Source organism: Falco peregrinus, chromosome Z (genome assembly GCF_023634155.1).
Source record: "Falco peregrinus isolate bFalPer1 chromosome Z, bFalPer1.pri, whole genome shotgun sequence".
Taxonomy (NCBI): Eukaryota; Metazoa; Chordata; class Aves; order Falconiformes; family Falconidae; genus Falco; species Falco peregrinus.
This window is the reverse complement of record NC_073739.1, coordinates 84,912,218-84,937,135: the sequence shown is the minus strand read 5'-3', so window position 1 is coordinate 84,937,135 and position 24,918 is coordinate 84,912,218. Positions and strand designations below refer to the sequence as shown.

Sequence of the window (24,918 nt, the reverse complement as noted above, 5' to 3'; positions counted from 1 at the left end):
TTGCTTTTTTCATAGTACTTCACATTGGGCAGTTCCAGGAAGCACATAAGAGATGGAGAATCAAACCGATTTCAAACACTAGCTTGCTCATACAGACATAACACATTTTGTAATCAATCTTTTTACTATTCCTATAGTTGAGACCAGAACTATAAAAGACTAAACCCAAATTATGCTGGAGCATTATCTGGTTCAAATGCATACTGTGTGAATTAAATTTGCTCAAGAGTAGTAGTACAGGCATTTTGGTGTTACAATTAGTATTTTTAAATTAAATATTTTGCTGTGTTTTATAAAGACATCTGCTTTCAAACTATCAGACAGGGAAGAGAGCCACACAAGATGAAACCAAAACATTTTATGACAATTTCCTGCACATTTTTATTATTCTTACTGATAAGGTACATGTATTTTAATATATATATATGTGTATGTTAAGATAATGAAAGAGGACTTGATAACACCACTTGAAAATAAATTTAGGTAAGGATGTGCAAAAGAATTGCTCTGGAATCAAAGCAAAATCTGGGGTTTGGATGTTGGGTTTTTTCGTTTATTTTGGTTTGCATTTTCTTCCTCCCCCAAAGGTCTCCTCCCTATTGGCACACTGAGCTGATTTATTTGGTAATGCCTGCCTTGTTATTTTCTTTTCATGTCAGCAGTGAAGTATTTGAAATAATGGAGCATTGTTACTACTGTAAAAAATGGAAGTGTTTTAAGTTTATTTTTTCTAATATTTCATAGGACATCTTACAACAGACAAGTTTAATTGTTAAATATCAGTAAGTCACATAGATTTGTATTATTAAAGGCAGGACGTTTTCTGGTTTATTTCTTGAGAATATCTTCCCTGTGTGATGCCAGTAATATGGTTTCATACAGGAAGGAGGCTGCAGCAACTTTGAAAGACAGGAGAATTAAAAAACCTCCCATGGGGAATGATAATTACTATTAGGTGAGTACTGAGCATTGTTTTTAGAAAAGACTGTTTCAGCCACCAAGAGATTTACAAAAACTGGGGGGAAAAAAGTTCTTTTTTTAAATTATTTTTTTTTTTAAGTCTTTCATTTAAGACCCTGTCTCAAATCAAAGGGTCTGACCCCACCGAGAGCCTCAGGTCAGACACCCAGGGAGGTCAGAGCCCACACAAACCCCCACCGTTTATCCACCTGGTACACAGAAACATGTGCTCCTGAAAAATGGCAATGTATTTGTGACTTAAAAACAGTAGTTTTCAGGCTAACAAAACCTGTCAGCAATCTGTTAGCCTTCAATCAAAGCCTTACACAGTAGCCACTGGCAGCCTTAAGGGTTAAGACACTGATTTTCTTCTGCATAGGTGATGCTATTTTAAGCCAATAGTGTGTTTAAATCCACACCAATGAAATCAATACAACACTGCTCTACTCAAGGTGAGACCAAATAAACCTGTCCAAAGCTCTGAGAAATAGGCTTTGCACTACACACTGAGTGCTAAGTGCCTTTCAGCCCAGAGATCTGTCGTTAAATAATCATTAGCCATCATTCATTCTTCCTAAAAAGCTCAACACCTAAACTTGTTTGGTGCTCATGAGCCCATCAGGACAGTGGCACCGCTCTTTGGCAACACGCCACCTTGCCCAGCACACCACCACAAACGCTGCGCTCACACGCCTCCCAGCCTGCCCACATGCCAAGCACACCCTAAAAAAAAATCTTACAAATGGTGGGTTTGTGTTTACCCATGCACTCAGGATTCACTAAAACGTTCTGTACCTTGGAAAAAGTGACCAGCATTGCTTGCACCCTAGACTGCTTCATGCAGTCAGGTTAAAGCTAGTCATAGATGACGTGTATTAATCACTTTCATTCAGGTATAAATTCTTATCTGGCCTCACTGCAACTTTTTTTGAAGTCAGAAACATCGACTTCAGTGCCAGTTATTAGTTTATAATGAGGCTATATGAAATTAGCAGGAACCTGGTGTCATCTGTGTAAGGGCAGATACTGAGGGCTGCTGTTGGCAGTTGCTCTCTGTCTGGAACCTACTAATAAAAATCCAGGAGACTAATAGTTACCGAATACCTGAAGCAAGGAAAACAATAGTAATTTTCACTTTTGGAATATACAGGCATAAAGGTTAACCTGCTTTCTCTCAGCCATAAACGTTCCTTTTTCCACCTACGCTTTATGAACTCTGTGCTGAAAACATCTGTTTGCTTTCAAAAAGCAAACAAATTAGCTGTTCTCTTTGGCACACAGGTGTTTTCACCAACAAGCTCAACTAAGCAATCATCATCTTAAACTAATTTAATTCTGTTCTAAGCCGTAATAGACCAAAGTATTTAACAATGTGAGAATAAATTTTACCACAGTGACATCTGATTGTTTCATACCCTATCCAAAACCCACCAACGTCGGCTATCTAAGTACAAATTGTCCCCTAACCTTGCTGTTTCAATTTTTAGATGCAATTTTATGCTGGAGTCTTCAAAAATCTGAATTTCTCTTCATTGCTGTCTACATAAATGAGTCATAAATAAAAGTATTTTAAACATTCATCATACCTTCTCAAATTTTTTATTAATCATCACTTTATTTCACCTCTAATACAGGAAGGTTTGATGCATTAATTCAGTGCTTTAAAAACAGCAAGTTACACTGAATAAACTGTGCCTGGTATTTCCCCATCTGAACAGCAGAGACTCCATTTTGTCTTTGACTATTTCCCTGCTCTCAGCCCCGCAAGGAAGCAGCATCCTCACCCATTTTGTGTTCCCTGATGCTGCAGCAATGAAATACTCTTGTCATAAAAGGAACAGCACAGCAGAAGAGAAAATTCCGGTAAGCTGCAACAGATCAGAACGGTGGCTGCAGAAAGTCCTCACTCTTTTTCTACATGAGCCCAGCAGCCTTATGAAAACTAGGGTGATGTCTTTCTTACAGCTTTCTAATGTCTGAAAACTCTGAGCACATAAATAACTCTACCGCTAAGTTATACACAATTTGTAATTCCATTGGGGAAAACACCTATTACGGAACACTGAAAGACTGTATTAACATTTGTATTGGAAATAACTAGTTTGCATATAACTAAAGCCAGATACATGTAAACATTTGTGTAAACAAATGTATACAAGGTAATTTTTTTATCAGCATTTAACAAGCTGTTAATAAGAGAGAAAGACATTTACTGTTGAGTTCCAGATCTCTCTAGACATAAGCAAAACTCCAACAAAACCAGTACAATCTTGACTTTACATTCTGAAGTATGATCATTATTTTATTGAAAGGAACGTAAACTATTTTATAGTCATCTTTAAATGAATGGCAACTTTTTTTTATGTTTTCTGAAAAGATGTTGTTCCTATTGGAAATCAATAGGAAGGCAGAAGAAATTAGATAGCTATGATTTGCCAAGAAATCAATAAGAAATACAGCAATATCAGAACCCATGTTCTTTAACTTTTATACATTAAAATTCAACTTGCATGTGAACAGTCTTTAAAAACTTATGGGGAAAACACGTGAGGTGCCATTATATGTGTGTGACATACCCATCACGCCATGTCTGAACAATATAAGGTATTTTCCTTTTAAAGGCCTTTCTTGACTTTGACAGATTAAAATACATTCCACTGTGTAAAGATCTGAAATTATTTAATACATCCTTCAGCATATTCTGTAACACACACAAAATAATATTCACTGTCAAATATTTATTTGGCACCTCCTGTGATGCTCCACATCAGCGCTTGCTGGGAGGGCGGAGGGCACGTGGTAAGCTGTGGCACACACGATGGGTACCGTCAAGCAGCACCCCACAGTAAACCAGGCTTTTCTGTGCAGAAATAGCTGGGGCAGAGGAAAGCTTTTAAGCAGCATAACAAAGAGAATTCAGGCTAAGATGGGGGTAACATTTAACCAGGAATTTTTCCCCTAACCCACCCACAAAAAACCACCTTGGGAGGTACGTTCCAGAGCCTTCCCACACAGCTCTGCACTCCGGGTGTGCCTGTTACAACAGCACAGGCACACAAACGCATTTCAGATCCCCTTCCATGCTTACAGTTGGAAATGAATCCTGTAGATACCCTGAAACAGTTTTAAATATATATTTTTATATGTAATACATAAATACTATATATTTGTTGCTTGTTTAGCAATATAGTCTTTAGACAACACTTTCATAGTTAAATTTTATTGAAACTATCGGAGACTCTGCTTTTCAGTGGGATCATTTGAATCAAAGAGTGAAACCAACACCACTTAATTCTAATTTTCTGATTCACTGTCTTGGAACACAGCTAGAAACTGGGACACGGAGCATCTCCGCCCAGCAGGCACAGGTTTGCGTGAGCAGCCCCAGGGCAGTGCTGGGGTGATGCTGGCACTGGGGCAGTGATGGGGAGCGCCGGGGCTGAGCGGGTGCACAGTGCTCCTCACTGGGGTGCAGGAAGAGCAGGACCCAGCGCCGCCCTCCAGCACACGCCATTTACACATGGCTTTATCGAGGGCTCCGGCGCTGAATACAGAACACACTCTATTTGGCTTTCAGTCAATTAAGCTTTAAGCTGTCAGCAAACAAGACTTTTAAGTTAATTTTGAATCACCACAAATCAAGTTGAAGGTTGTGAAAGGGCACGCTCACATGCCGGCATGAAAAAAAGGCAGTTTAATTGCCTCTGAATAGCTATTATATGCTGCAATTGGCCTATTGAATCTTAGATGATCTATTTATTTATCAAAGCAAAAAGACTGGTAAAAGAATGAAGTATATGAACTTTAATCATCTTTCTTGCGTAAGTAGGTAAAATTAAAGTTTTGGCATATGAGAAGTGCTATTGAAATTATAATCTTTTAACACAGTTCAATATGTTTACATTATATTTTACTTTTGAATAGTTACAGCTGTCCAAACTAAGCTGAAATGTGAAAACAAGTGATTTCCAATGCAATGAGGCACTGTTTGGTTTGTTATTTTTTTAACTTCCATCAGGTTTTTCATATACTAAGTAGATAACTGATGTTTTGAACCTGCTAGCTTGAAAACCTAACTATCCAGAAGAAAATATACAAAAATGCTATAAAACGTTATAAAACCAGCTGCTATTAAAACACATTACAAAGAACTGCTACAAATTTCATACCAGACCTCTGTCTTAATAAAAAATGCTTTTGTTCAGAACTAAATGACATCAGACAGCACCCACAGGAACAGGTCTTCAGAACTTAGAAGTTGTTTTCATCAATCTACCTAAAAAACCCTGCAACATAGACTAAGGAAGTACCATTTAAAAAAAAATATGTATCAATTGGACTAATTAGTTCTAAAAATAATATCCGAATGCTTAAAAGACACAGTTAACCATGGAAAGAGTCCCGATAGTTTCTGAAGACAACGCATACATACATATATGTGCATACACATATAGTCCAGAAATATTACAAGGGATTGGACAATTCCTCTTTTTGTAACCAACTACAAGAAAATGCTTTCAAACACAAATAGTCCAAACAGCTGCAATTCTTCACTTGTTAAATGATGCAAGATTTTGACTCTAAATCCCACTCATGGAGCAAGATGTCCTGGGGGGAATCACATCACGTGTTTTAGGTACCTGAAGGACAACCCAGGACCCTGGTTTCCTGGACTTGCTGGAAAGAGGTAAGGAAGGAAATTTAGAACACCAAAGTCAGGAGCCTAAAGGTACACACTGGTACCCACTGTTAATCGTTCTAAATGCCAGCGCAGTACCCTGTACAGCTTTTGTTTTTCATTGCTCCCATCACTCTGGGGAAAGATTCACAATCTGAAATTGTGGCAACAGCTCCCTTATCCACTCAACATTGACTTCAGTCAAAACCCTCTATGTTTTATGCTCTTCCTATCGTCGGGTCCTGCAAAACTGTTGTAAAGTGTGGTTTGCATATAGAAACTGAAGAATTATGCATAGTGAAGAAACACTTTCAAAAATAACTATCGAGAAGTACTGAAAAAGTTTACCAATGATGGAAAAAAGTAACCAAAGCTAAGTGTGTGAGAAGTTTACTCTTCCAGCACTGGAAGAGGCCACATGTAAGAAAACGATGTGGTTGTGACTACACCTCTCATTTAATGTCTGCATGTAACTAAGCTGTCACGTATCATGAGGGAAGTCCAGCTGGAGCTCAGGAGAGAGGCGCCACTGCTACAGTGACTGCCCTGGCTCCAGGGGACTGGAGAAGGGGAGACAGGGGCTGGCTGCAGAAAGCACGGGAGGCGAAGCCCAGGACAGTCCCACAGGCACCAGCCGACCTGCCTGCTTCATGCTGCTGTGACCACCTCCTACTCCTCTGAGCCACACAGCTCATTCCATGGTGTGAAAAGAGATGGGCCAGGAGGATTTTCCCGAGAGAGAAGCAGAGTTTCCACAGAGCACTTCAATTCATGCAAGAAAGATGAATGCTGAGGGCAAATGAGATACAACTGCTACTCACTATGTCCAAGTGACCACACAAGACCTTCCTTGGGCAGAAAGGTGAAGGCTGGGGGTTTTATGGTGAGTATTTATGATCCCATCCTGGCATACCATGCCGCCTGGTACAGACCACAGTCCTGCTATCACAAACAATTACCAGGTCAATTTCTACTGAGCAGGTTATTGTGCTACTGAGTGTCCGTAGCTGGGTCTGGTATTTCAACACAAAAAAGAGGATGTTTCTCCAAGTCCAACATAGACTTACTTCATGCTGATACAACACCTCATATTTTTGAGAAGGAAAATAGGTCACAGGAGGTGATAAGGCACTAAAGTCACAACAGCAGCACACAGAGCAAATGTGTTTTAAACCAATGAAATGGGGACCTCTGAAAGGATCACCCCCAAAAAAACATAGTCTACGTATTGTCAGGGTTACAGAAAGTGTTCAGGCAACACATGAAAAGCTTATGCACCGGGGGTGAGGAGACCCCTGGATCCATGCAGACCTTCTCTCTTCCTTCACAAATCAAAGCAAACTGCTGGTACCTTAGGGTCTAACTCTGAGACCCACACAAGTAAACTCTGCCCATGCTTGGTTCTTTTAATAAACTGTACGTAATTATAAATGACATTGTGGCTTGACATTTTAAATCTTATTTAACATTTATGTCATTTTTTTACCAGCAAGTCAAAAAAAAAAAAAAAAGTAGCAGTATTTTGCAATGAACTTACTGGACTACAGATGGAAAATAGCTCACTTGTTGCATAAAACTGTAGACAGTGATCTCAAACTACAGATGTCTAGTAAACATAAACACAGCAAAAACCTTCGCAAATTCCAGAAGTTGCTTCCAAGACTAAAGGAAATGTTAAAGCAGTTGTATGTCATATTTAACAATATATTGGTTGTCAAGTAAATGATTCATGTCATAGTAACAACTGGCACAAACTGCTGGGAAAGTAATCTCTGCATGGAAATTCTTAGACTCCAGTAGTTCTTACGGCAACATTTGTAAGAACAGTCTTCCAGATAGAAATGATTAATTTACGCAAGTAAATACTGCTAAAAGCCATACATACCATGCATGTTAACAGCAGAACACCTTCTTAAAGCATTTGGTCCATGATTAAAGCTAACATCCCAAGACACCTACACCTTGCCAGCACTATTATTAGCACATACAATTAAGCTTAAACTTACTGAGGTGGATTAAGGGAAATCAGAGGGGTGTTTGCAGCTGTCACCGCACACCCTTCTGAAATGGTGGTATGGCTCCTTCTAATGTCCAATGATGTCACACGTCCCAAAGACAGCCTGGGAGCAGCATTACAGGCAATAGCTGTGTCCTACCAAAGGCCTCAGAGCTGCTGCACTCCTTGCTAGGGCTGTGCCACACGTTGCGAGGGACTTCCCTGCCTGCTGCCTTGTCAGGGAACCACGTGGGCAGTGAAACTCCTCTGGTGGACGCAAACACAGAGACCTGCTGTGCCTCTGAAGGAATTCTTCAAGTGCAAGAAACATGAGGATACAGATTTTTTTTTCAAGGCAAAACAACTGCTGTAAAGAAGCTGGCTAACTGCACTGCAACAAAGCTGGTGGCCTTGCCATGTCCCAGACACACTGCCCAGCAATGACAGTAAAACAGGACCTGTTTATACACTTCTGTGCCTCCACCAGCAAACACCATGCAGAGATTTAAGCATATTCCTGCCACATGCTTTAAGATCATTACACTATTATTGGAACCAAAAAAAGAAAACCCTGAAGCTTTGGTTGCAGTGCTAACCAAAAATGAAATGTAACAGAATACGAAGAAAACAAAAAATGAGGACTCAAGAATACTAGAAAACCACATTTTAATATGCTGCTTTTATAACCTATGCCTCTTTAAAACCCCACTTCTATACCTGAAGAAATTATTCTAAATCATTCTTTTGACTGTAATAATCTTTCAAAAGTCTTTGATTGAGTTAAAGAAAACATCACGCTGAAGTGTTTCTGCCGCATGGCACAGAGAAAATGAGCAGCTAATAGAATACAATTGAGGTAAATTTTTTTCTAAAACAAAGAGAAAAACCTTTTCCCAAGTTAACACGATTTTTCAGAGTAACTGCGGCACAAAGGAAGACTGTGCAGTGCTGGAGGAAGACATCTGCCACCACAACAACAAAAGAATTTCAGACAAGAGTCCCAGATTGATTTTCACAAAGTAGTGACATCTACAGCACACATTGAGGCAGACTTCCCACTTCGACGCACAAAATAAGACTGTGTAAGAACTGATACTAAACAATTAAGCAAAGTTTAATATTAAGCTGTACATCATCAAATAAGTATAGATATCAGAAAGTATACAAAACTGAAGAGTTACATTTTCATATACAAAAGCAAACAGCTGTAGATGAATGCATGTTAAAGATCCCTTGTGCTACACTAAAGAAATCTGTATTTAACAGCCTTTATTCAAAACCGCACTGTCTGCAAATATGGCTTTCTGATTTCATTGAAATCTGTGACAGATGAAGTAAATGTTTAGAATTAGTTACATGCTCCTGTGACATAAGTTGTGGCCTCCAAATTAGTATGACATGGTGTAAATACACAGGTATAGAGAGAACGCTAAACTTAACACACTGAAACATCCATCCTCTAGACACAGCAGCTCTGGCAGGTTTTCATCCTCAGCAGATCTGCTGCCCTTGCAGGCGGTAGGAAGAGAGGCCAGGCTGTCCCCTGCACCCCCAGCCAGCCACCTTTGAATAGCTCTTGTCCCAGCTACACAGGAACGCAGCCCCGGGTAACTGCAATCAGTTCTGCACACCCTTTCTGGGGCTGCTTCCCAGGGCAACACCTGCCAGCTGCTCAACAACATGAAGCTGGCAAACGGGTCCAGGTGTCCCAAGTTTTTCCATTTTCAGCTCTGTGGCTCACAAGCTGAAGAAAAACTGATGTTGCTTCCCACAAAGACATTTAACAATGCTGCGATCCAAGTTAGAGGTTAAAACCTATGCATATTGCCTTTTGTTAAGTAAATAATTCTGAAGTTTTTATGCAAGTTTGTCATGGTTGAAAAAGCTAGCACTTCGTTTATTTTTTTTTTTAAATCTACAGTAATTTTTGAAGTGTCAGGTATTTCTCAATCAATATAAACATTATGACTAGACACCAGCTGACAGCCCAGCTGATACCTGGCTCTGGCAGCCCCTATCCAGGATGGATGCTGCCACCAGGCAGTGCTCAACACAGCCCACAGCTCGTGATACCACAGAGGCTCTGCTCCACGCTTCTCTCTTCATTAGAAACCACCCACCAGCCCTCCAAACAAACCAGTTCTCTTGAATTACTGTTTCCTTAATGACAACATGCAGCACTCTCCCAACACCGACAGATGCCATTCAGACAGATGTCGAGCCCATAACCCCCTCACAGAGGGCAGAGCTTTTAATGGCATTTACTGGGTGAATCTGCTTGACTGGCAGATGCCCGTATGTTTTCAAATACATGCAGCTTTGTTGAAAACCCCCGTGTTTTTACATTAATTGAGTCCCTTAAAAAAAAAAACTCTCCACAATTTTACCCATAATTTCATGCTTCCTTGTAGACAGCTAATTACAAAGTGTAGGAACCTATTCCTCAATTAACTTGGTATACATTTATCTATTAGACATATTTCTCAAGTTGCTTCAGAACTCTTGTAAGTACACATGAAAACTCCCTTAAAAATTAACTTTTACATGTTAAATAACCTGTCTGTGAATTCACATTGCATTTTTGATTGGGCAGAAGACCATGTGACAGAGATGAGTCAGGGTGTATTTCCCCTATTTTTCTTCATTAGCATCTGAAAGGGGATAGATTTTGCTTTAGATTATAAAACCTCACTTTTCTGGTGTTTTACACAATAGTCAGTGCGTGATATGGTAGACTGTTTTCAATGGAGTGATTAAATACCAATTAAAAGCTTTTTTGGTCTCTCTATGGTGGGCTTTGGAGATACAAAGCCTTATGTGACAGGGTTTGTACAAGGTGCTCAGGTTCAGTCTAACCTGCTTAAAAGAAACCCAGCAGGAACTTCATCCAGAGGCTGACTCTTTTGGCACCCTCATTGTGCTGAACAGTGGGCCACTGGCTTGTTCGCTGGGAATGCCAGATGGTTTCACTTGTTGTGTACCTCCACTCCACCCCAAATTTTCAGTGGAAGTCTGGCTGGTAATGGGAGGGACGCAATAGGCAACAGCACCTGTCGCTCCCCCTCCAAACTAGTCCAGCTCTAGCAGTAAGAAAGAGAATGCAGAAAAAGCACCAAAGTAGTCCAGAAACTCAATACAGTATCAAAATTTTAAAACAGGAAAAAGGCACAGTATATAACTTAACAGATGACTGTCCACAACCTTCCGTTAGTAGTTTGTTGAAACATTTTCTTCAGTTACGGAGTATGCCTTTGAGTTTTTTAAAAAAAAAAAGTAATAACACACAGGGAAAAATAAAACATCACCTAGGAACTAATTTTAAACTACTTCAAATAGTTAGATGGCACCAAAATCAGAAGTCTAAATAGGGTGTGTAAAATAAGAAGTGCTCAATAGATGAGAAAATGCTGGTAGTTAAAAGTGTTTGCAAATGCATTCCACACTCTGCTGCACTCCAGCAGCCATGATGGTGTGGTAAGATGCAAGATTAATCACAATAAACACAATCCCTGCCCTCACATTGTTGAATCTTCAACACTGACAAATACTGCCACTGATTAAAGAGCATTTTTAAGTTTAGAGTATGGGTTAATCTAGCAATATTTTTCGCTTCTGACTTTGCCAGTTACAGGATAGATATTGCTTAAAAAGTACTAATTATGCACAAAAATAGATGTGTAAATATTGACAGAAGATATTTAAAAGACTAAATTTTAAAGTTGACTAACATTTATCAGTAGCATTCCTAGATTTTATTTTTGGTACAAACTTTTGGAAGTGCGCTACTACAACTGCTGCAACTCTCTCGTATCAGAAATAACAGTGTCTGTGCAATGCACAAGTCAGATGTAAGTCTGCTTGACCAAGACTCATTTTGAGTACGCAGCAGTGAGTGTTTTAAAGAATCTATTTACTGCCTTATCCTGCTACAAGAAGTTATCAAACAGATCTTTCCCTCTCTGTGTAAGGGATCACAAAGGGACCAGGAGAAGGCTGACCAATGTTTATTCCTGCTCCATGCGCTAATATGTCAAGGCAGCATGCAGGACAAAATGGACTGGACCAAATAGTAAAGCCTCACCTCTGTAGCTAAAGCAGTCCACATTCCCTATCTGCCAGCCTTTTGGAATGACAGATCCTTAGGAATAAACTGCATTTCAAGTCAATTCCCCACTATCCTGATACAGCAACAGACTATGCTATATCACAGTGGTTTTGTTTACGGAAATGCCAATACAGAGTAATTGGTCCAATAAGTGTATTTATCTGTTACGTGTCAGTTCACCTGCTGGAGTGTTACTGTTTTGCAAGCAAGCCAGGTTAAGCAAGCTGGCAGTGCTATGTTTGTTTCCCAGGGTGGTGTTACCTCCTAGGAGCAGGCACAAGAGTGGGCAGAGCAGTCTGTGCCTTGAATTTCCCACCCACTGATATTTTATTTTCACACAGCTTTTAAAAACAAAGTGTAGAAAAACCATAAACTCTTTGCTGTTTAATAGCAGACAAGAAATTTTGTAATCAAACCAATTAGGGGGCACAAGATCTCTTCACTAAGGTCACAACAACATTCCAGGGACATCCAACCCCCTCTTCCCTGAGCACCATGTGTGTCTTACATAAAACTCCTCCAAATCTCCCAGAATTAGAAGAAAACCTTTAGCAGAACTCTTAGGGTCTGTGTCCACCTTGCACACATGTACATGGCACCACTGCTTGATACAACGGCTAGAGAAAGCTCCAGATTAATTCCAACACACGCCTCCCCCTCCACCAAAGCACTGCAGCAGCATTTTGGCTGAGCTGGCTGCTGGGCGCAGCACAAGTCTGTGGAGTGGTCCAGACAATATTTAACAAACTTAGAGTGGTATATTTTTGAAAACTTTAACCTACAAAATCGAGGTAGTCCATATCTCTAAAGTCTTTGCAGCTGACGTGGCTGTACATGCCATTCAGTGCTTACAGAGGGGGAAAACCATTTAAAAAATGCGTACTTAATTAGAATCAGGATGGGTTTGTGCTCAAGTGTCATTGTCAATACTAACATGGCCAAGGTCATCATTACAAAAAGTGACTGCCAGGGAAAAATTCCACATTGTGCAATGCTGAAGAGGCTGGCGGCTTCATCCTAGTTGGCAGAACAGAAAATATAACAAGCACTTCGTGGCCAGAGTCATCTTCCATTGCACATGGCACCACCAGCAACAAGGTCCTGACTGAAACCTGGCACTCCTATCCAACCACGAGCAACACCAACCACCACCAATGGGACAGTTGTGTGAGTCTGGGAACATCTACAGTTACCCAGGGAATTAATTAGACCTAAATTAATTCTAAACTCGCTAGAAGTTTCTGTTGGTTAGGCATAAGAACAATACATACAATATTCAGGACACATATCTCACATCATGCCCCAATATGTCACTTATTTCCATTACTAAGGTAATGTTGCACAGCTGGGAGGCAAACACTGTGCAACCTAAAAGTTACTTTCTTGAAGTCCTTCATTTCCAAGACAGCTCCATAAACTAAATTCAGTGGATTTCTAAAGGCAGCCTATTTACACTATTATATGATTTTTTTAGTAAGTAAATAAATCTGTCAGAGGTTGACATTTTTCACAGTTTGGTGACATTTGACTCTTTATCCCCGTTATGTGCTCAGCCACGATCTTCTTTTACTACCCCTATACGTAACAGCGCTATGTTGGGTTTCTTTTTCTTAAAAGTATTTTGCTCTTCCTTTGTTTTTCTTGAAAAAAAAATATTTGCATTTCTAAATTAAAAAACTTAGATGTTCTTTTGGCACCTAAAGTTATGATAAAAATACAGGCAGATTATGAATTACATTTTTTTTTTTTTAAATTGAAAAAGTCAATTTACCATCATGATGAATTGGAAAATTATGACCACTGAAGCCAGTAGCTTTTAGGTGCAACTAGGAAAAAGTGTTGTCCACATATGAATTTTTTAAGCAAAATGTTTGCTTTTTTTATCCAGAAAAGCCCTTCAGGCATTAAAGATAACAATACACACCACTACTACATTGGAAGACTATTTGTGCACATATTTTCAGAGCATTTGAAGATAGACCCCATTTTCTAAATAACTCCTGCCTGTGTGGTTTTAAATGCTTAAGAGGCACCGTACTGTATTACTGAAGTATTTTCCAGAAAGAGGCTTCAGTGCTTTTTAGCCAGCTAAACTAAAATGCTTTAATCTCTAGAAGTTCTGATGTGAAACTGATCCTTTTAAAAAAATATTTGGATGAATAAAAGCGTTTGGTGAAGCTCAATTTGAACTAAAAAAAATTATCCTGTTGGCCCCTGCACGCCAGCATTACTTTGTGCAGTTAAATCAATAAATATTAGCCTTCATAGGACCACTATAGAAAGATGCTGCATCATATTTTTAAGACAAGGTTAAGTTTAAGTTGTCTCAAAACTTTTTTTTCTATTCTACCAACACAAACCTAACTGTATTCAACTGTAGATTGAAATTTCATTTTTACTCAGGATATTTTTTTTTAAGTTCAACTGCTTTTCTTAACAGAAACACTTTCTCTGCAAATAAAATTATTATCACCAGCCTCTGGCAACACAGTGGATAGCTTTATGAAAAGCTCAAAACTCAGTCTAGCACACAGGAAAAACACACACTTGATTTTGAACTTACTCCATTAAAGTGCCTCCTCTTCAATCTCTCCCGTGAAAAGAACACACAGTATCAAAGGGGCAGAAAGCTGTTCCAGCTAGAACATTTTTTTGTAATACTGCCATTGCTAAAACTTCCAGAAAAAGAACCAGAAGGTCTCTAACAGATGTGGAGCCAAGGAGACAGGACATGTTCCTGAAGGAAATGCCAATCTGATGTACATGCTGAGGAAATCTGTTTCAGGGTATGCCAAGCCCATTATCAATTTATTTTTTATTTTTTCCGAGGGTCTATTCATTGGTGTTTATTGACAAGTCCCACATCATCCCCTAGCTGCTAAAGGCATTCCCAGCATCCTTCCTCCCTCTTGGCTATTTCCAGTTGGCCTTTTACCCCAGCCTGTGTTAATGCTCCCTACTGCCCCCAAGCTGTTCACCCACCAGCAGTAATCCTGTCTCAGGCACCTTCAGCTAGAGACCTGACCTAAAACTAGATCTATCATACAAACTGTCTTCAGGTCAACAAGAATAACTAGTTTTCTTTTAGACTTTCAAAAAAAAATCTATACAAAGCTCAGCCAAAAAAAACCAACCAAAAGGCTTTTACACTCTAATCTGCAGAGTATGATATACTCTTCATGTGAGATATGATATAATCGCCACTAAGCTAAAATACATACTGTAACCATTCTAATCCCGAGGACACAGATATTAAGCATATAGATATTTTCCTTATGACACTGCATAAATACACATGAAAAAAGAGTAAAAAGATAACTGCTTATAATTAAATGCATATTTCTGTATGGTCTGTTCTCTCAGAACATGCCTTGATGGACCAGAACTCAGCTTTACCTGCCAGCATGCAATAAACTACAGCAACATTATAAAGCTGTATGAGTACTGCAGAAATGAAATACACTTGAATTCCATGTGCAAACTAGCAGTGCTTACTTGTTGAAAAAACCCAAAACACCTCAATTTAATCTTGCAGACTGATGGTAGCACCCTTACATCAGACCTCTTTCACCAAGGTAAATAATTTGAGGAATAACTAGAAAGAATTGGGTAAAGCCTTTACTCAAGAACTACAAGCTAAACAGGTCAGTTGCAGGCAGACTTAAAAGCTCAACACACACAAATTAAAATACAGCTAATGATTTAGAAGTAACACAATAATACTGTAATAGTTACAGTTAAACAGGTATTTAGGTTTTTTTCTACGGCTCTTTCCTACTATTCATAACTACTTCTGATAGCACACACTTCATAAGCAGCCTTAATATTTCATTTTCTCATTAAAAACATGCTATTTGGCAGAAAGTGTTCCATCTCCTCTGCACAGTACCCTGTATGTAAAAAAAATTAACCTATTCATTATATTAATGCTTACCTGCTGTGATGTCATCATCAACCAGATCATGTTCCTCTTCCTGAACTTTTGCTTCTGTTCCCAATGAATCCGGGCTTGCACCACCAGTTTGAATGGCTTCCGTGGTTACTCCAGCTGCAAAAACCAATGTCCACAAGAGTCAGCAATTTTGGTAGGCAACAGCCTTACACCAGGGGGCAGGGGGGAAGTAATTATCTGTTGGTATTCTGAACCATGCAACATAAGTCTGTGAAACACAGATAAAGCAAAGAGCAACTATTGCCTGGTTTTCCTTCATACTGTATGCAGCCTTTTCACAAACCTATCCTTTAAAAACCTTTTCCATGCTGTAAATATCTCTTCCATACTTTCTTCTTTTTCTGCTGTCTTCTAGTATCATTAAAGCTATTAGATACACGTTACACACTAACAACTTATACAGCCACAAAATACAGAGGTCCAGCAGAACTTCTCTTACATCTCCTCTCAATGCTTCATCTCTTCTGCAGAAAGAAGAAAAGGTGCTGTTTTTCCAGGTGACCTTCAGAGTATATTAATTCAGCTGACTCATTCCATGTCATTTGGGTTGGGATGCATCTGCTGCTATTAAAAATGACAACGAACGCCAAATTGTGCCAATAACACCATGTGATTAAAGTTTCAATTCACTGGTTTATACTCTGCCCAGTTAAAATCGGTAATTGCTCCCTATATGAGCCTTACCAGAATTCAATCAAGCCATTATCAAAAGAAGTGTTTTGCCAATGGTGACAAAGTACAGCGTCACAAATATTCTTCCCAAAGAGCTTTACAAAATTTAAAAACCAGACTGAAGGGAAGCCCTGATAAGATTGCTTTTCCCCCAATCCATCTTCTGTATATCACCCTATACTATCAAAAATCTTATTATACAAAGAGATTGATGCTTTACTGATTGTGGCATTAGGTTTGCAATCTGCAGGGGCATTAAGTCCCCATTAAAAAACAAAGTACCCCAGCCCTTAGTCAGCACCAAACGAGTTTCAACAAGAAATTAAAGTTGCTGTAAATCACTGTGCCTTGTGGATGGCAGGCATCTCTCATGGCCCAACACAAGCACCAGTAAGGGCTGGGCACTGAGCAGTGGAGAGCTGCCCACTCAATCTGCTGCTGCTCCTCTTGGTTTTAGACCATCTTACGAAGTCGTTAATGTGCATCACTTCAGTTCACAGTAGCTTTTATGTAATAACTTGCTGGTCTTCTCCAAACACATGAATGTGATTGATAAATAAAAGACAATGGTATCACAGTAAATCACAATGGGGGAACCTGTCAGTTGTGTACAGCAAGGTCTGTGAATCTGCACCTGAAAGTCACTTAATTTCAGGTCATCTTTAAACCAGTTTAGAAAAATTAACATTCTCATGAGTATTCCAGATTTTACTGTTTTTCAGTACTGTTTTTAAATACTAAGTATTCACAGCATAGTGATATCATCTGTGATATCAAAGTGATAACACAGTGATTTCATCTGACAGCGGTTTCTAACCTTATTCTGACATAATCTCTTTACAAGGAAATTAGTACCTTTTAATAACTTTCTGAACATCCTTCTAATTGTCACTGGTTTTATATGCATTGACACAACAGATACACAACCGGACTGGAACACACTACCCAATCAATAGCAAATCACTTCATTAAGCATGCTGGCATGATTGCACAGAGATCACATGCAATTACAAATTGCACACAAACCTTATTCAGGATGCTTTTAAAAATAAAGTTTGCTGTTATGGTATGGCTGCTGCAGCCTGTGGGTGTCACTCCAGGAGTCCTCACCGGTGTCCACACAAAGATCAGGACTCCAGCACCACCTCACCAAAATACACTTTGGTTTTCACCTTCAAGCACCAACTATCTTTAATACTATTTATTTGGGTATACCCACTGGAGTTGGCCAGTATGTTGAGGGGGAGACCGGAGGTTATTTTTTTAAGTACTGCTTTACATTCTGCATTGCAGTTAGTACAAGCAGCTGCTAATCTCTGCAGGCATAGAAAACGTCTAGCTATTGCCTAAATATCACTTCTGTAGTCTAAATTTCTTCGATTTCTTTCCACACCCAGGGAAGGGTGAACAGTTTGCATGCCTTCTGAAATTTACAGTATGAAGGCCCTGACCTTCATGTCAGAGGGAGCATCTTCTGTGGTTGAACACCTGTTGGTAGAAGCCAAGGATCCAGCAGTCTCCAAACAGTAGGTTTAGGGTGGGCCAAAATTCAAAGCCTTTGATTTATTTAGTGATTACCTCACCTCTTTACCTGCTTTCTAGCCCTGGGTCACTGAAAAAGAGGCTTATTTTCCATATGCAATATTACACCTTTCTGAAGACCTTAGCAAGACTAGTTATAACCAACAGAAGGAACTAAGTGCCTTTGCATGAGTTGATTCTAAGTAGAGTGTATAAAAATTAGAAAAGTTTATTACAATTTTATACAATTAAAATAAAAATGTAAGTAAAAATCTATTTAATCAGAATGATTACACATTTCCTCCAAAACAGTGAAAGGACAGAATCAAAAGGGGAGGAAAATAGCTACCATGCAAATATGTCGGGTAATAAATTATCGTTTCCTCTCAATGGAAATACAGTAAGAGGGAACATGTATTCCTGGACACAAGTGTTTTCTATATAATTCACCAAAAATGTCTTAGAAACATGTTTTAGAAGTGAAAAGATCAAAGGCCTGAATGTATTAGGAGTAAGCCAGTCAACATATTGGAAAATTAAGATATACTTGTATTACAAACTTATGCCATTATTACAGTTTACTATTTACTGCAGCATCCTAAACTCATTATTCATTTAATACATCAAAATATTGCAGCACCAAATTATTTGCCTTGCTTCTCTGTGCTCTCTTAAGTCCAACCTTGCATGAGTAAGATGATCAACTACATACATAAATAGCAAAGTCTTTGGGGTCCAATCAAACTATCCTTACTTGATGAAAACTTCCATTTAAATCGATGGAAGTTTAATTAAGTTTTACTCAATCTGGCCTTTCTAACAGAAATCTAACTCTACTAGAAACACGGTCACAAAAACTGACAACAGCATATTCATTATTTCAGACCTTTTATATTTATTTTGCTTTTCAGTCATAAGGATTATTACTTGAAGCAGTTTAAAAAGAGACACAATTTAAGGATAGCTATTTCAGTTTCTTTAATTTCGCACTGCCACATTTAAGATTTTTACTTAAAAAGAAACAGTAATTTGATACAAGCGTTTACCTGAATGAACTGGGTTTTAGCAATACGGGAAGCAAGAGAAGTGCCTATACTTTATTTCTGGGCAGAACATACTGAAAACAGATTTCTACAGAGCCTGAGCAGCACTGCCTGCGCCCTGGCAGTCCATGACGGGCAGCCTGCCTGCCTTGCATTAATTCACTCTGCACCACTCTGATCGATCCTGTGCAGCTCTCAGCCACCTCGTGTGTGCTGCCTGTCTGCCGGCTCCATCCGCATCCCACACGAACACAAAGGCTGGGGCAAGATAACCTTCTGCTTTCCATTAAAGCCACAGTAGCCATTTTTCTATCTGCAATAATGTCACATACTTAAAAATACTTCTGTCCCTCCAGGGCTCGGTGGACAGCCCTACCACCAAAAGCTTGCAGGTGTCCCACTGCACAGATCCCTAGAACCACACCTTCAACATTTTAAGAAAATGTTTACACTGACCTAGGTAAAATAAATAAATAGAAGCAGCAAAACATAAACATAATATCCAAAGAAATCCCTTTCAAAAGAGAAATCAATTTGCAGAATCCCTTTGACACTGAAGACAGCCCTTGCTCTTAAAAATAAACAAGGAGAAAAAAGCAGTAACATTTTTTCCCTTTTTGTACTTCAGCTGAAAAGGCATCCTTGTGGCAACTGCCCCACAGACTATGCAGCATTTCAGAAACAATCCTATGCGGTGCAAATGAGGAGCAGACAAGGCCATAGCAAATATTTACAGTCATATGACATAATCTTAGTAGATACAAGATGACGCTTTGAAAGCTTAACTGTTTTACTCCCTGTGGGAGTCTGAAAATACCAACACCTGCAACACCTCTCCTAGGTTTAATTCACAGCATCACTTACACATCCATCCCCATTTGATGTGGGGTCAACAACCTGACGTGCCAATTTTGGATTTGAAGGTCCAAATAAAATAAAGATTTATTGTTCCCCCTACGAGGCACTTTGAAAGGAAGCCTAATGTGTCCGAACATCTGAACTGCAAATCGTGTGATGCAGAAGCTGTGCTGGCAGCCCGAAGCAAGCTGCTCCGAGCAGTGACGGTACAGTGGGCCCGTTTGCAGTGGTCCCTGCAGCGCACACTGGTGGTGTGCTGGCAGGCCCACAAAGGAGAAAATAAGATCTGCTTGGCTTTCTCCCTGCTCCTCCAGCCCACCATCTACAGGGGGACAATAATCTCTCTTTCATCACTTAAAAGATTAGTAAAAGATAAACCTGTGCACATTTGCCTGTCTTTCAAGTTTGCCGAACATGTTTTGTCAAAACGCTGGGAGACGTGCCAGTTGCTTGATCTGTACAAGTAAAGGTCATGTCCCAAAATTGCTACTGGATCCGAGCACCGAATATACAAAAGGGGAGAAAATTTCATCTCTGTTTGCTAGTACTACACACCTGACTCATTCAAGAGGCGACGAAATGCATATATGACAAAGTATCTTACATCAGCAGCAAGCTTCTGTTATGATTACCACTTGTTTTTTAATTAAAACAAATCTGTTAATGTGTAAGAGAAGCACTATGTCTACATCATGCATATAAGAACTACTGCAGAGTGGTAACATGCTGGACACAAAAATATGCTGTTAATAAATTACGTCTCTATATCAAGAGGCAAAATTGGGAAAAGTGGAGGATGAAGGAATCAAAAAAGTATTTCTTTACTTTTTATATTTCTCCTCCTTACCATTCTAGCATAAAACTATACTTTTTGTAAGTCCATTGCATCCATTTTGACAATCCTAAGTAATTTTTACTGTGTTCAATTCCTCCCCAGACCTTCAAAAACATGTAATGTTTAAATTATGCCTTACAAAGTAACTAATATATGCACTTTAGTCTCTCCCCACAACAGCAACATTTGTAGCTGCTTATTTTGTTTCTCCTTTCCAAAATCCTAATTCTTCTTCAGAGCGTCAGCATTTTTGTGTGTGTTTATACAGACAACAACACTATTAAATGCCTTCTCAGCCCTGTCATTCAGGAGAACCACAGACTCTGCAACCTTAAATCACATAGTTTTCAGCGCTGTTATGTTAATATAAAAAAGTTAATTCCAATGTGTTAGTCATGGCCCGTTTGAAAGGTTTTCAGTATCAGCGCTTTCACAGTACTGAACATTTACATCAAGTCATTTGTTCAGCCATGATCAGCTGATTGCTCAATCTTATATTTTCTTCTAGTAATTTAAAACTTTCTTGTTCTGATAGATAGCACATCCTCAATTATATGCTTTGATTTGCTACTGATTAACAGAGGCCAAAATACTGCTGTATACATACTTGAATTGAATGCATATAAAATACTCAAGGTTTTTTCTTAAACCAGTCAGTCCCTCGCTATTGCTCTAAAAATGCATGCCATGTTCCTCACCTGAGCACAAACACAGGCACAAGGCAAAATATTATGCTTCCACCTGACACACACATAAAACACAACTGCATATTCTTCCCTAAAACTTTCAAATACAACTGTTTAAGTAATAAGGAGTACCAGAAGTAGCAAATTACTGAAACTAATACAAATTACTGGTTGCTTTCAAGTACATTAAGAAGTTCCTATTTTGGAAACAGTCAACTGGCTAAAGCAGGCACTCCAGAGTGGTTTATATACACTTCACCCACACAATTACGTCCATAATTTCACACCCAGCAAGGTCATTCCAGTATCACTCCAGAGAAAAGAAATTAGTAATCATCAACAGTTGCTATAGCAGCTACTCCTGAGAGTAAAGGGCAACTATAGCTGTATTCTACAAACTAAGTATAACTGATCTCCTAAGAAAATCAATTAAAAAATACATCCTAATATACAAAATGGCACGAATATCTATCAGTATGAATCAAGGCTCTTTGACATGTCTATACAATACACTTTCACTTATTATTCACTGCTTGGCTGCACATCTAACTGTGCAACAACATTCCCATAATAAGGCAAATGCTACATGGCTGACAGCTGTAATTAACAACAGCTTAGCCCTACCAACAAATTCTCAACATCACTTTGAAGTACTGTGTTCCATGTAATTTATGCATTCAGTTTAGATTTAATAAGATTATTACACATCTCAAAAATCAATCGGTATTTAATAGAGATCCTTCTCTGAATAGAAACTACATTCTTCAGTGGAAAAATAATCTCATTTTAAGAAAGATGAGCACCTGCAACTTAAAGCAAACATTCTCATTCATCAAAATATAAGTTCTTACTGGTTTGTTATATACAACAGATGCATCTGGACATTATTCTATAAGGCAAGTTTCTAGATTGATAACTGAATGGAGTATCTCATGATGACGACAGATCTTCCAAGAATATGCTCTTAAGAGTCTGTACCACCCCTGCTTTGACAAAAATGAATAAAATGAAAACAGGTATTTTTTGGGAGAAATACTACTAATTAAATAGGGGTCCATAACCATTTATCAGGAGAATAATCTTTACCCAGTAGCTCCTGGCAGCACTTGGTAACCAATGGCTTTGAACACCCCACTGGGCAGGAGCTGTTGCATCAAGTGGTGAACAGACTCTGATGGACATACACTGCACCACCCTGCATTAGTCCCTTTCAGAATCCCTTTATACTCTTGGGATGCAAAAGGATCCCTTTATAACAATTTCTATTATCTAATTATACATTCTTTGAAAAGGAACGTCAACATTTTACCACCAGTACCTTGTAATTTTATCAGCCCTTTTCATAGGGGGTTTCTTCCCTAAAAACTCCAAACTACAGGCTAGTCCCAACAGAAGGGCCAGCCTTCACAAAAGACACTCCAATCCCAATGAGATGTACTGAAGCGTTCAATCTACTTATTCAACATCACTGACGTTAAGTAATTTCATGATTGCAAAATTACTTTGAAAATGTCAAGAAATTTTTCTATATAACTCTAGATTTTTCCCCTAGAATTTCCCCTAGATTGGTAGCACTATTCATAATTTTGTGTACAAAATGCCTTCTTTAACTAAACAATCAAGTTACTTTCAGGTTTAACACAGCATTACTTACGTGATATCACATTGTCAATGTACTGTGGTAAATAAGGAGCCCACGCATCAATAGTTTCTTTCCGACCTGCCTGCTCGATTCTTCTCAGTTCTGCTAGCAACAAGGCCTGGGCAGCTTCTCTTACCTGTAAAGAAAATCCACAGGAATGTCATACAAACTCCAATAACAAATACTTATCAGTATGTTTTCAGTTTAATTTAGCAAGAACAAAAAGCACCACTTTAAAAAGTCTACAGGAAATGAAGCTTTTAGCAGACCTTTATTCTGCCCTACCCCTCTCCACCTTCAACACAGATGCAAAATAACCACAAACATGACCCAACTGTGATGACTCTCAACAGGACACAGCAAAGATGTGCAGCCCCACGAGAAAACCAGGGGATGAAGGTCACAATTCAGCCCCTAGCATGAGTGCAGTGCATAAACCAAACAGCTGTCCCATCTCCTCCTGGCCTTCGTGGACGTGCCTTTGTCAGCACAGACGGCAAGGCTGGCTGAGGCAGCCTCCCATCCCATAAAGTGAACAGCAAGACAGGTTTCTCATTCAAGGAGATGAGGCTAAACCTTATGTCTGTGCTGATGCATCAAAAGGCCACCAAAATTCTAGTTTTCTACAAGCAGCTTGTGATCACCCTTCTCTACAGCAATTCCAAAGTTGGGTCCAAAAATCCAAATGTGCAATGAACAAAGTTTTCTAAATGTCAGGAATGTTGCAATATAAAAACAAAAATAAAATCACTTTAAAATATTTTTTCACATGGGACTTACTCATTTATTCCCTATCATGGAAGACTGAACAATGAAAGCAGAGCAAAATGTACATAAAAATGTTTCCCAAAACCTAAAAAAATAAAACTAACCAACACCCCACCCCCCACCCCACCCCCAAACTGAGTTTTTACACAACAAATACCAAATACTATCTGGTACTACCTGTCCCTCATTAATATCACTTGTTCCACCTGAAGAGTTCATAAATACACACATTTTTGGTCTAAAAGATTTAACATACAAGGAAGTGATTTGATCAAGGGAAAATAAAAAATTGTGGACAAACAGAACATAAATACGCTACCCTGACACCTAAGGATATCCAGTAACTGGAGCTCAGCTGCTTACTTAATGAGTCTCAAAGTAATTACCCTGTCAGGTAATTATCTCACAGTATATCCTTCCAAGCAAAAGAATAAGCCATCAGGTGGCAAAAAACATATTCCCAGTTAAGTTACAGGAGTGCTGAGGATCTTCAGTCTACAGCCCAGCTCTGTCACTCCTTTCCTACGTGAAAAGCTGCACAGTCAACAGATTTTTCTGCCACAACAGCACAGGTGTAGTGTTAAGGCCCACTAGTCATTTATCAAACAGCTGGTGACAAACCATTTACTGGCTACTGTATACACACTCCAAAAAACAAAGCAACTCATCAGTGTCTTGAAAAATATAGGGTAGTTTTTTTAATTCTCTTAAGATTCTTAATGGAATCACAGAAGTTTTTAATCCAGTAATTTCCTTAAAAAGGTATGTACATCATCCAGAAGGTAAAAAACCCCACCCAACATATATATATATATATGTATATATTTATATATGATCACATTTCCAACATTTTGATAGGTTACCTGGAAAATTAACTTCCTGAATCTGAAATAAGAAGTGCAGGAATTAGTGTCAGAAAACAGTTAGGTATTTTTTATATTAATGGAAAATGTGATCAGTAGAAAAGAACATAAAACCCAAAAAACCTAGAGTACAAAATTACTACTGAAATCACCTCCAAGCATCGATCCTGCCACCTGCGAGCCAGCATCTCCAGAAGGGGAGGTCTGAATTTATCCAGTCCCAACAGGTCAGGGAGCATTACGCAGTGCATAGCAGCAAGCTGGCTCCACCCTGCGAAAACACATCACAACAGGAAGATAAACATAATAAATACCAAAGCAATTTAAAGTTCAAAATGC

The 24,918-nt window shown here is 39.0% G+C and overlaps 1 protein-coding gene across 4 annotated transcripts in view; it reads right to left on the bottom strand.

Moving 5' to 3' along the window:
• WDR7 (WD repeat domain 7) overlaps nucleotides 1-24,918 on the bottom strand; it is a 143,199-nt gene that overhangs the window by 72,758 nt on the left and 45,523 nt on the right. For all 4 annotated transcript variants that reach the window (XM_027794508.2, XM_055791615.1, XM_055791614.1 and 1 more), the window contains 3 exons: nucleotides 24,732-24,850; nucleotides 22,961-23,084; nucleotides 15,674-15,787 (listed from right to left, as the gene is read on the bottom strand). In XM_027794508.2, coding sequence (XP_027650309.1) covers nucleotides 15,674-15,787; nucleotides 22,961-23,084; nucleotides 24,732-24,850 — 357 coding nt within the window. The remainder of the gene's footprint in view (nucleotides 1-15,673; nucleotides 15,788-22,960; nucleotides 23,085-24,731; nucleotides 24,851-24,918) is intronic.